Source organism: Rhinoraja longicauda, chromosome 1, assembly GCF_053455715.1.
Source record: "Rhinoraja longicauda isolate Sanriku21f chromosome 1, sRhiLon1.1, whole genome shotgun sequence".
Classification (NCBI taxonomy): domain Eukaryota; kingdom Metazoa; phylum Chordata; class Chondrichthyes; order Rajiformes; family Arhynchobatidae; genus Rhinoraja; species Rhinoraja longicauda.
Window position 1 is genome coordinate 42,254,539 of NC_135953.1, and position 13,750 is coordinate 42,268,288.

A 13,750-nucleotide genomic window follows, 5' to 3' on the forward strand; every position below is an offset into this window, starting at 1 on the left:
GGGTCAAGGAATGGCAAATGTAGTTTAATTCAGATGTGTGAAGTGTTGCATTTAGTAAATTACGCCAGGGCAGAATCTTCACAGTAAACGGTAGGGCTCTGGGATGTGTTGTAAAGCAGAGGAATCTAGGAGTACATGGTACTATGGCGAGTCCGAAACTTGTTGGTTGTAGAAGAAGTTTATTGCAGCCGCAATATTCGAATACAGAGTTAAACAACAAGGTAAAGGACAACCATTACAAACTTACTGTCTTCCTTGAAGACTTCGCCGAACTGACTAAATCGGGCGCCAAACGCGCACATGACATCGCTGGCCAATCAGCGATGTCGCTCCCTGGACCAATCCCCATGGTCGCGTTCCCACGTGACCTCGCTGGCCAATCCGAGGGTTCGACGACCTGGACCATTCTCTATGGTCGCTACATGACCCCCCCCAGAACCCGAGGTGCGGAACCTAGCAGGGAGCCGGATTTCGCGACCATAACGAGTACGGAGAGGGACAGCCTGCACCACAGGAGCCGGGGGTTCCGGACTTGGCGGAACAGCCGCAACGGGAGGTCCTGGAGGAACTACCGGAACGGGGGGTCCTGGAGGAGCTGCCGGAACGGGGGGTCCTGGAGGAGCTGCCGGAACGGGGGGTCCTGGAGGAACTGTCGGAACGGGGGGTCCTGGACTGAGCGGAACTAACGGAGGTCGGCCTCTCCTAGGGGTTTGACCGACCAGGACTGGTTGATCCGGGTCCAAATGGGCAGGTTTTAGCCGGGACACCGAGACGAGCTCACTCTTGCCGCCCATGTCTAAGGTGAAGGTAGCCGTTCCCTTACGCAAAACCCGGAACGGCCCTTGATAGACCCTCTGCAACGGGGCGCGATGGGAATCTTTTCGCAGAAAAATGAACTCACAGTCCTTCAGGGAAGGCGGTTCATGTACCATGGGACACCCATGACGTGAAGTCGGAACTGGAGCCAGGGAGCCCACCCGTTCCCGGAGAGACGCTAACACTGATGGGACTGTAGGCAGCTGGTCTGAAGGGTCCGGAAACAGATCTCCGGGTACTCGAAGTGTCGAGCCATATACTAGCTCTGCGGACGACGCACCGAGATCTAGCTTGGGAGCAGTCCGGATGCCCAACAGAACCCAAGGGAGCTGGTCTACCCAGTCCGGGCCTTCAAGCCTTGCACTGAGGGACGCCTTAAGTTGGTGGTGGAACTTTTCTACGAGTCCATTTGCCTGGGGGTGATATGCAGTCGTGGGTTGTAACTTGGACCCGTACAGTTCTGCAAGCGCGGCCCAGAGGGACGAAGTGAACTGTGGCCCTCTGTCAGTGGTAATAACTGCCGGGACCCCGAAACGAGCTACCCAATGAAGGGCCAAAGTCCTAGCACAAGACGCTGACGAAATATCAAACAATGGGAAAGCCTCTGGCCACCGGGTGAACCGATCCACCACCGTGAGGAGGTGGGTGTAGCCCCGGGAGGAAGGCAAGGGCCCGACCAAATCCACGTGGATGTGGAAAAAACGAACAGCCGGGACCTCGAAATCCTGTACGGGGGGCTGGACGTGGCGCTGGACTTTAGCGGTCTGACAGGGCACGCAGGAACGTGCCCACCCCGCCACCTGTTTCCGTAGGCCATGCCAGACAAACCTCGCTGCTACCAAGGCAGAGGTGGAGCGGATGGACGGGTGCGCCAGCCCATGAATGGCATCGAAAACCCGGCGCTGAAGGGAGGGCGGTACTACCGGCCTGGGACGGGGAAGAGAAACATCGCACCAGACTTTTGTGCCCGCCGACCCACAAGCTACCTGGGCCAACTTCAATCCCGAAGTGGTGGACCGGTAAGCCGAAACGGTATCTGCCAGAAGCTGTGCCTCCGCAAGCTCCTGGGGATCCACTTCGCAGTCCACCGCCGAAATAGGGGAACAAGCAGGTCTAGACAGGGCGTCAGCAACGGCATTAAGCTTACCCGCGACATGACGGACATCGGTGGTAAATTCGGAGATAGCAGTCAGGTGCCGCTGCTGGCGGGCCGACCATGGGTCAGACAATTTCAAAAAAGCAAATGTTAATGGTTTGTGGTCCGTAAAGGCCACAAATGGGCGGCCCTCGAGGAAGTACCTGAAATGACGAACAGCTAAATAGAGAGCCAGAAGCTCTCGGTCAAATGCGCTATACTTCAGCTCGGCCGAATTTAGTTGCCGGCTGAAAAACGCTAAAGGCTGCCAACGGCCACCGACCTGCTGCTCCAGAACCCCACCCACCGCCACGTCAGAGGCGTCAACCGTCAGGGCCGAGGGGGCGGAGGGGCTCGGATGGACCAACATGGTGGCGTCTGCCAAGGCTGCCTTAGCTGCTGTAAAAGCCGACTCAGCGGTCGGGGACCACAACAACTCTACCGGATTCCCTGCAAGGCATTGGAAGAGTGGGCGCATGACTCGCGCAGCTGCCGGAACGAACCTATGGTAGAAATTAACCATGCCTACGAACTCCTGTAGCCCTTTTACTGTGGTGGGCCTAGGAAATGCCCGGATAGCCTCCACCTTTTCGGGCAAAGGGGAGGCGCCGGCAGGGGTAATTCTGTGCCCTAGAAAATCAAGAGCAGGAAGGCCGAATTGACATTTGGAGGGTTGGATTATGAGCCCGTGGTCTTGGAGCCGCTGGAACACGGTCCGCAAATGGGCCTGGTGTTCCTGCACGGAGGGGCTGGCTACCAGGATGTCGTCTAAATAAATAAACAAAAACGGTAAACCCCGTCCCACGCGGTCCATCAGTCGCTGGAAAGCCTGTGCCGCGTTCTTTAAACCGAAAGGCATACGCAACCATTCAAACAACCCGAACGGAGTAATTGTTGCAGTTTTCTGTATGTCCTCCGGTCGCACCGGAATCTGATGGTATCCTCGCACCAAATCGATTTTGGAAAACACCACCGCTCCTTCCAGCCCAGATGAAAAATCCTGTAGGTGCGGTATGGGGTAGCGATCAGCCGTGGTGACAGCATTGAGACGCCGATAATCGCCACATGGTCTCCACCCCCCAGATGCTTTGGAGACCATGTGTAACGGCGAGGCCCATGGGCTGTCAGACTGACGGACAATTCCCATTTCCTCCATCTTCCTGAACTCCGCCCTTGCCACCACCAGTTTGTCTGGCGGTAGTCTCCTGGCCCGAGCGAAAACGGGAGGGCCTTCGGTGCGGATGTGATGGACCACACCGTGCTTAGCCGAAGGCGTGTCAAAACGTTGGACGAGCAGCTCCGGAAACTCTGCCAGAATCGCAGCATACGAGTCGGGGGCCGCGACGACGGCCTGGACAGTAGGGCTGGGCGAGGAGGCGATTGTCGGAGCGACGTGCTCATCTTCGGCGGAGGGTCGGAGGTCGTTACCGCGGACATCAGGAACCAGTGAAAAAGCCCAGAGAAAATCTGCGCCCAGGATCGCTTGTTTGACGTCGGCTATGATGAATGGCCATTCGTACGTGCGGAGGCCTAACACAAGGGACATCTTCCGTGTACCGAAAGTGCGAATTGGGCTACCATTAACCGCGATGAGGGTGGGACCTGTCTTACCCGATCTGGTTTCGAGGTCGGTCGGCGGCACTATGCTGACGATGGCTCCCGTGTCTACCAAAAATTCTGTGTCCGTGAATCGATCATGGACATAGAGGCGCTGGTTCTGGCCAATCGTAACTGCCCCTATGTACGATCGGCCGAGGCATTTCCCGCGAAGGTACAAGGCAAACGGCAGTTGCGGGATTCGTTACCCCATCGTAGGTGATAATAGCACCAGCCGCGCTTGTGCGGATCTTTTTGGCGGGCTTTCGGAGAATTGGCGGGAGACGTGGCGCCATCTTGCCGTCGCTGTGGCGTGGTCACTGATGTCGAGACTTTGTTGATCGAACCACTTGCCTTGTTTTTTGCCGCTATGAGCACATCCGCTTTCGCTGCATATGCTTCGGGGTCCTTAAAAGAACAATCCGTGAGCAGCAGTCGGACATCCTCGGGGAGTTTCTCGCGGAATGCCTGTTCGAACATAGGGCAATCCGTATGCTCACCGGCTAGCATCATCATTTCGGCCATGAGGACGGAAGGCAGTTGGTCTCCAAGATCTGGTAGGTGCAGAAGTTTTGCCGCACCACCATGCTTATTAAACCCGAAGGTTCGCAGTAATACTTTCTTCATGGCCTCGTACTTGTTTTCCGCAGGTGGATCCACGATGAACCGCATCACGCGCTTGGTTGTGTCCGGCGATAGAGCGCTGACGAGGTAGTAGTACTTCGTGGATTCGTCCAACACCTTCTTTATATGAAATTGAGCCTCGGTGTGGATAAACCAAGCTTGCGGTGCGTGCGTCCAAAACAACGGAAGATGAACGCTTCCGGCGCTTGACTCCGGTGTGCCCGGCTCGGTCATCGTCAACGAGGCGTCGGGTTCCTGCTCAGTCGGTGATCGTCCAGATCACGTCGGGGTCACCAATATGGCGAGTCCGAAACTTGTTGGTTGTAGAAGAAGTTTATTGCAGCCGCAATATTCGAATACAGAGTTAAACAACAAGGTAAAGGACAACCATTACAAACTTACTGTCTTCCTTGAAGACTTCGCCGAACTGACTAAATCGGGCGCCAAACGCGCACATGACATCGCTGGCCAATCAGCGATGTCGCTCCCTGGACCAATCCCCATGGTCGCGTTCCCACGTGACCTCGCTGGCCAATCCGAGGGTTCGACGACCTGGACCATTCTCTATGGTCGCTACAGTACCCTGATTCGATCAATAGGGTGGTGAAATCCTCACAGATCGATATGGTGGTAAAGAAAGTTTTTGGCATGCTGGCCATAATCAGTCAGGGAAATGAATAAAGAAGTTGGGATAGACACAAAACGCTGGAGTAACAGGAGGTCAGACAACATTTCTGGAGAAAAGGAATAGGTGATGTTTCGGGTTGAGACCCTTCTTCAGGGTTATGTTATATTACAGTTGTACAAGATATTAGTGAGACCACGCTATGAGTATTGTTTAGTTTTGGTCCACCTGCTATAGGACAGATGTTATTAAGCTGAAATGAATGCAGAGAAAACATGTTGCCAGGTCTCGTGGGCCTAAGCTACAGAGAGAGGTTTAGCTGGCTAGGACTTTATTCCTTGGGGTGCAGAAGGTTCAGGGGTGATCTTATACAGATGTATAAAATCATGAGAGAATTGATAGGATGAATCCACAGATTTTTTTCCTGTGGCATGGGTATTGAAGAACTAGAGGGCGTGGGTTTAAGGTGATATTTAATAGGAACCTGAGGGATTATTTTTTTCATACTGAGGATGGCAAATATATGGAACGAGCTGCCAGATGAAGTAGTTGAGGCAGGTACAATAACAACGTTTAAAATACTTTTGTTCAAGAAAAAATTAGAAAAGCTTTAGAGGGCAATGGCCAAACGCAGGCTATTTGAACTAATTTAGATGGAGCATCTTGGTCAGCATGGGCTGGAGGCCCTGTTTTCCTGCTGTTTGACTCTCAAAGTCCCTAGTGAGAACGACTTTTGTGCCTGACTTTTCAAATAATGCATTTTATCATGTTTTTCTTTTCCTACTGTTAGGTTTAATAAGCTCACACTCCAAGCTGGACCAAATGACGTTGCACAAACATGATAGTGGCCTTTCCATTGTAACCAGAAAGAAAGCAATTTCGACTGAAAGTATTACAGTATCAACTCTATCATCATCTCCCCCACCTTCACCATCTTCATCGTGTGAATCAGGTTAGTTGGCAATATTAATAACAATTGAATGGGTATACGGAGGTGGTCAGAAACTGACCCTTAAAGCCCATAGTGCGACTGGATTCTCACATTGTGCTTTTGGACATGAAATATTTAAGAAATAAAGTATGACTCTTAGCAGTTGCTAGCATTGAACTAGTTAGACACATTCTTTCGACCCATATCAAACCATACTGATTTCAATCCAGAATAACCTTTACAAGAAGCATCTCATAGAACACCTCCGCTCGTCCACCTTAACCTACCTGATCTCCCGGTTGCTCAGCACTTTAACTTCTTCACCCATTCCCAATCTGACCTTTCTATCCTGGGCCTCCTCCATTGTCAGAGTGAGGCCCAGCGCAAATTGGAGGAACAGCACCTCATATTTCGCTTGGGGAGCTTACACCCCAGCAGTATGAACATTAACTTCTCTAACTTCAAATAGCCCTTGCTTTCCCCCTCTCTCCATCCCCTCCCCTTCCCAGTTCTCCCACCAGTCATCCTGTCTCCGACTACATTCTATCTCTGTCCCGCACACTCCCTTGACAACAGTCTGAAGAAGGGTCTCGACCTGAAACGTCACCCATTCCTTCTCTCCAGAGATGCTGCCTGTCCCGCTGAGTTACTCCAGCATTTTATATCTACCTTTGATTTAAACCAGCATCTGCAGTTCTTTCCTACACATCTCATAAATGTTTACTGTTTAGCCATTTCAATATTCTTTGAGTAGGCTCATTTGCTTGTGGATTTGTTTTTTCCCTCCTAGTTTTGATCTGTTCTCCATTTCTCTCCAGTGGTTACTGAAAAGAGTGGTAGTTTATCATGTGTGACCCTTGAAGGTCACTTGATAGTGTTAATGAACAGGAACCTGGCTGCCATTCTCTCTCCAGGTTATTGATGCCTATTGTGCATCTGACGTTTTTACAGTCACTGTAACTACTGGGCTCAGTAATTCTCAAGTCAAGCATGATACTACATTTTACCAGCATCATAGTGCTTTCACAAATAGAAAGATTTTGAATTTTATTGATGTGTTACTTTTAAGATGTATTGGGGCAGCATTTTGTGAGATAATTTCTTGTGCAATATTTCCCCAACCACACAATTTTCCTATGACTAACAGAGCCACATAGACTGGAAAAGTTCTGTTCACTCTCAAGGCTAGACCAACAACCTGCTTCCCCTTCAATCCCACTGGTTCCACAACTCCAACAGCTACCATGGTACAATGTGGCCCATGGCACTATTCATCATTTAATTTTGTGCGTACATCCATCATTTAAATTTTGGTACAAGCGCCTTGTTGAATGACCTAAACGATCAGGATCTAATTGAAAATCATCGGGCAGTTTAGGATCAGATTGCAAGTCTGGGATACTTAATAATCTGAAAGAAGTAAATAATGCTTCTCAAGTCTCAGTTAAACTAACATTACTGAGGCTGAAATAATTTGGACAATTTTAATTTAACAGAATATTTCATGAATGGTTTAATAATTGATGGGAAAGGGATCTTTTATTAACCAGTCCACTTTTTTACGAGTTCTGGACAACTAAGTACTGAGGCAATAGTGTACTTTTAAGTTGTTTTGCAAATTTGGAAAAAAGTATCCATTTTGTTGTCAGATCCACACAAAATAGCAGTAAGATAATGTACCACATGATATATCATTATTATCCAGGAAATTATTATGATATGGGGGTATCAGTATTATCCAGGAAATCAATAGATCCACTTTCCTTAGGTTCATGCCAAATTTGTATCTACTTGCGAGTGCAAATTAAGCCATAGTTTAATGGCTCACCTAAATTAGAACCTGAGAAAGTAGACCACCACCTCACCTGTTTCCAAAATGGAAAATCAATGTGTCTTTTTATAAATGAGGGAGCCGGATTTTTTTTTAATGGCTGGGTTATCAGGGAATATACCCAGACACAACATTTCTAATATTAGCAAAAATAAGATAAGAACATGGAGAATATGAAATGGGAAGTGAATCATGCATACATATCCTGCTTCAATTACCTGTTGTCTTACATCACAGTTCATCTAAAGATTACACTCAGTCAACCCACCATGGTTAATGCCATTAAGAGATTTTTTTTTAAATGTTTAAAATAATCAGTGTCCCATTGTGGGCTTGTATATTTGATGATGGATAAAATTCCACGGTGGCAGTTGAAAAGCAAATGTATTATTTTCAGATTTTTTAAAATGTTGGCATGAAAGCTCATCTCTTCCCTTGAAAACGATGACACCATCTCCCGAATCAGGAGAACAAGAGTGTCCTTTAACCTTCAGGTTCCATTTTCAGTGTTCAGTTTTCTTGCATTCAGATTTTTTTGCTACAACACCACACAAGATGCTTTGCTTTGGATGACAGTAAGTCTGGCTGAACTACATCCCTGCAACCCATGTGTCGAAGTAATAAGCAGAAAAGATATATCATCTAAATGAGAAAATGGAGAGTTTCTGAGAATTTCCTGTCATTAATTAAAGCTCTTTGAAAGTTCTTGTTTTTAACATTTTTTTTGAGGGAGGAAAGTGATCTACAAATGAACCCAGCTGTTCAGTGAAACTTGGACTAAGTTGGTGGGAATCTCCGAAGGCATTTTTAGCCTTTAATAATAGCAATTAAGCAGGACTGAAACATGACCTGCTTTGGACTAAAGTGACTGGATTCATGCATTTTGAAATGATACACATGTTGAAAGCAATCCTTATAACTCCTTGAAAATATTGTTTAATTGCGTTTTCTCTGTAAAGAAATTATGCAACAACAATGTTTTTTTTTACAGAAACAAGGATAAAACAATCTCCTTGAATGGTGCCTTCAAGGCATTTGGTGACTCTCGAAGGTCCACTTGTTTATCACCCACACCTAATGAAGGAGTGTGAATATTATTGTGTGGCTCTGATCATAAAAACATGCACATTTTCTATTGGGGAGTACTGGAAACCTTTTAGCGGCATCAGGGATAGCTGTAGTACTTATTGTTCCAGACCCAGTCATAAAAGTACTCCATTACTTTTTAGCTGCCTGTACACAAGTTATGCAAAACATTTGAATTTAAGTTCTCAGCACTTAGTCTATATGAATGTTAAAGGAACATGGACAAGTAATAGCATTTGGCTCATCTGAATAACAGCTTTTCCATTAAGACATCCAACTATGTTGAATGGCTATAATATTTTGATTATACAATCTCTGGTAAAACATTTATCATAACTTTGACTGAGAAATGGTTTATCCTGACACCTGTTCTAAATCTACATTGCATTAATTGCATATATGTTCTATCTTCAGATTACCTTATCAAAACTATTTATTAATTTACTTATCACTTACTCATTGACCACAGAATTTAAATTTCTGCATTTATGCAGTGTTTATCATTTGAAATAGATACCCAGGAAATATAATGCATGATCCTGAAGTTGTTTAGATAGGTGCTGACATGGTAGGGTTTTTCTGGTTGCAGAAACCATGCTGTAGAATAGTTCACAAGTTATAGGAGTAGAATTAGGCCATTTGGCCCATCGAGTCCACTCTGCCATTCAATCATAGCCTATCTCTGACTCCTAATCCCATTTTCCTGCCTTCTCCCCATAACCCTTGACACCCGTTCTAATCAAGAATGTGTCTATCTCGTCCTTAACAATATCCACTGACTTGGCCTCCACATCCCCCTGTGGCAACAAGTTCCACAGATTAACTACCTTCTGACTAAAAGAGTGCCCTTTAATTCGGAGGCTATGACCTCTGGTCCTAGACTCTCCCGCCAGTGGAAACATCCTTTCCACATTCACTTTATGTATGTCTTTCATTATTCTGTAAATGTCAATGAGGTCCCCCCTCAACCTTCTAAACTCCAGCAAGTAGAGGCCCAGTGCTGTCAAACGCTCATCATATGCTAACCCACTCATTCCTGGAATCATTCTTGTCAACCTCCTCTGGACCTTCCCCAGAGCCAGCACATCCTTCCTCAGATATGGGGCACAAATTTGCTCACAGTACTCCAAATGCAGCCTGACCAGCGCCTTATAGAGCCTCAGCATTACATCTAGTATAATTTATCCATAATAATCTTATGATTTTATCTTGCCCCTTCATCTTCCTATAGACACTGCAAGGGCATTGTAATGCACTTTAGTGAATGAGTGTAGAGAATCTTTACTTAGGTATCAGTTGACAAAGGCAGTATTGTAATACAGGTGTCATTCTTCAGGTTTCATTAACTGTGTCATCAGTACCAAGTTCAACAATTACTAGTTTCCAGATGGCAATTAAATTTTAATATTGAAAGAAAAACTATAGAACATTATTACTGTTAATGAAAATAATCCATTATATTAAAACAATATTAGCCAGATATATAGCAATTATTGTAATATAACTGAGAATTAATTGATACCTGTTATCGATTACTCAAAATGCACTGTAGGTGCCTTCACATTTTGATAACACTATATCTTTGCATCAATATACAGGTGTGCCTGATTCATCATAGTAAAAATAACTTATTCTGTAAAATAAATTAAATCTTATTTTCATATGGTTGTTTTAATCATTCATTTGATACTAATGAGGAATAAGGCTAATGTGGGATTTCTTAACAAATCTGATTTATAAACACCCTCCTATTCAATGCAATGATTTCAAAGCCAATAGAGAGATAACCAATACTTTAACCCCACACCCTTCTTGATATTGTTTTTCATTAAGACCATTGTTTTTTCTGTCCTTGTTTTGGAGGAGACATTAAAAACAATTTGAGACAATGGCATTTCAGAGATCAAAAAGTAAGTTGATGGAAACTGTACTCTATTTCCTGAGCAGGTTGTGTGGCTGAGCTTCCACCATGGTCCCTTTGGTACTTTAAATAATAAGTTGTCTGCAACTTAAAATGCATCATTAATCCATTTTGAACACCAGTGTGGCAATGAACAGTGTATAATTCCATACTGGTAATAAAGTGATCATGCCCTTTTGGTGATTATTATAATTACTTGTGCTTCTCTCCATTTAGTTCAGACTCCTACTTCTTCACCGAGAAGAAAGCTGAAGAGAAGGGAAATTGAAGCTATTCAGTGTGAAGTCAGGAAGATGTGCAATTATGACAAAATTCTTGCAACGAAAAAGAACTTGGACCATGTCAACAAGATCCTGAAAGCCAAAAGACTGCAAAGACAGTCAAAGACTGGCAATAATATAGTAAAAAAGAGGAGAGGCCGACCGAGGAAGCACCCTTTGCCACTGGATGATGACTTAACAGACCAGATGCCAGTATTGGAGAAGTGTGTGGATCTTCCCAGTAAACGAGGCTTGAGATACAATTTAGCTCCTGAAATGCTGGCTACAGCCAGTCAGGACACAATCATGGACACAATTGAAGCTGTAATATGCATGGTACAGCAACAAAAGCCTAAGTCAGATAAAGGCACCAAGAGAAAGCAGAAAGAGGAAAGTGGGCAAAATGTGAAGAGACATAGGAAGTCCAAAGAAACTGAAAAAGAGGCAATCACCACAAATTCTAAAAGGTACAACAGCTTGAATATATCTGCCACCAGCTACCAATCAACAGCCACCAGTCACTGAAACCTTCCTGCACTTTAATATTACTTGGTGAATGAGAAGGGAATGACTAAGATTCAGATGTTGGAAAATTAAAAAAAGATAACCATTTTCTCATGCAATCCACCATATAAAAGGGACGGCCTCATTCCAGCATTCACTGCATTCTTTGCAAGTACCAGACACTCCTGTCAATATCTGGTATTTCGACATGTCAATTAAGTTTCACAATTTTGTACAAACATTCCTTCTCCCTGTTAACTGCGCTCTATCCATGGACCCATTATTTGCGAAGTGAGCAACATGTAATGGCGTATAAAAGGGTAAGCTAGTGCAAGTACTTTTGGCAGCCTTTTAGAAGAATGTATTATTGAAATGTTCCTTGGGAAGGCAGGCAGAAATAACATTACGCTTGCAACAGCGTTTCTTATATACTGGATTTATAATCAATATATGCTAGTTGATAAAAGAAGAAAGAAAGAAATTTTAAAATATTCTTGCCGACATTCAGGCAATACTGTACTCACAGAGCCTTAAATGCAAAAGTGTTATCCATGTAAAGCACTTTCTGCTTCAGTTCAACATATGCTCTTGGAAACTCAGCAGAAACAAAAGTCATAAAAGAATTTTCAATCAATAAATGTCCCTGGTTTATTTTATGTATTGAAAATAAATGTTTCCCCCTTGATGGACAACCATGTCAGAAAGTAACATCAATCAGAAATAATGGATCTGAAAGAGTTCCGTAGCACACAATAGATTCAGCCTGAACTTCTCAAGGGGTTTGCTGGATTTCCTATTTCCACCTACACTTATCACTGGGTATTTCCTTTGAGAAGCAATATCATAAGAGGCTATAAAAAACATTGAATCAAAATATTCTTTTAACAGAGAGATTTGCATCAGTTCCCCCATCCCCACCCCCCAAGAAATAATTAATCTCCAACTCTCGCACTTGTCCCGAAAATCTTTGAGCAATTAAGTTCACAAGTGACTTTCTGTAAAGGTAGGAATTGACGTTGTAATCTAGATCATTTAAAATATAACATTGTGTGCCCTATCGAATGGCCTTACAGTTTTCCAAAGTAAATAGATGTTAACGAAAAAAATTAAATATATATTTTCTGCGATTATCTAAGTTTCACAGCAAGCTTATTCATGCAATATTTATGTGACTGTTCTCCAAAATTATAACATTTACACTATGAGAAATGGCCCAGATATGTGCACAGTATTACTATGAAATTAACTCTCACCTCTGAACACATTTAAAATAAACATCTAAAATACTCAAAGAACATATTGAATATTTTCCATTAAAATATATAACAAATAAAATTGTCACCATCCCATGCTCCAGCGAGCACAGTGGAATATACATTGGGACGGTCAGATCGCAGAAATTGTCTTATCAAATGGTATACCCTAACCATCAATTGTCATTTCAGTCAATCACTGATGAAGAGAATATTCTGCTGCAAAGGGATGTCTCGTTTAACCACGTTCCAGTTCACAGTGTTAGTGGGGTCTCACCTTTTCCCAAACTATTGTATGCAAATAATCAGATACTTAATATCAAAGACTTGGATGTTTTACTTTATCCCCAGAGTAGTGGTTGTCTTGTATCCTGGTAATTGTGTTTTTTGTTTCCTTTGTGAAAATTCAATGAAAACATGTTACCTTAAGCTTTTGAATTTCTGTATTTAAGTTCCCCTTATGCAAAAAGAAATTAAGTGTTCTTATGATGATAATCCAAAACATATTTTCAATTATTTTTTAAAATGAGTAATTGTGACTGCAGTTATATTTAGGCAAAATGTTTATATCATGGCAGCCTTAATTCAGTCAAAAACAGTAACCTGTTGTATATAATGTAATTACACATCTTTGACCTGCATGGGTTCAAACCGTCTGAATCATCTTGTCTGTGTAATTGTCATTTTAACTGTTTTTCAATCAAGTTTAACAAATCATTTTGATGCCAAACAGTTGTTAATGCATCTGGGGTTTGGGAATGGGGCTAATTGAAGTTGGGGGAGGAAGGGGTGGGGGGGGGGGGGGGGCTTGAAATTCATATATTCTACAATATACAAGTTTTAAAAGTAACTGTAGGAAAGAACTGCAGATGCTGGTTTAAATCGAAGGTAGACACAAAATGCTGGAGTAACTCAGCGGGTCAGGCAGCATCTCTGGAGAGAAGGAATGGGTGACGTTTCGGGTCGAGACCCTTCTTCAAACTCTTGCCTTTAAAATTTGGTACTTAAGAGTCACAGAAGCAAAACCATTAAAATGACAATGACATAATTGTTTAAAATGGATCACAACATTACGGAATTTAATCAGCATGGAGGTACAGTAAACTTTGGGTCTGATACAACACGGTATAGTGCTGATGTGAAATAATGTATTGTATCATAACTAGTG

The 13,750-nt window shown here is 44.0% G+C and overlaps 1 protein-coding gene across 4 annotated transcripts in view; it reads left to right on the forward strand.

The window, feature by feature from the left end:
• setbp1 (SET binding protein 1) overlaps positions 1 to 13,366 on the forward strand; it is a 266,263-nt gene extending 252,897 nt beyond the window's left edge. For 3 of the 4 annotated variants that reach the window (XM_078396084.1, XM_078396092.1, XM_078396110.1), the window contains 2 exons: positions 5,587 to 5,748; positions 10,782 to 13,366. In XM_078396084.1, the coding sequence (XP_078252210.1) occupies positions 5,587 to 5,748; positions 10,782 to 11,350 (731 nt within the window). In that variant the 3' untranslated portion in view covers positions 11,351 to 13,366. The remainder of the gene's footprint in view (positions 1 to 5,586; positions 5,749 to 10,781) is intronic. The other variant, XM_078396101.1, reaches the window with a different exon arrangement.
• The last annotated feature ends 384 nt before the right edge of the window (positions 13,367 to 13,750 follow it).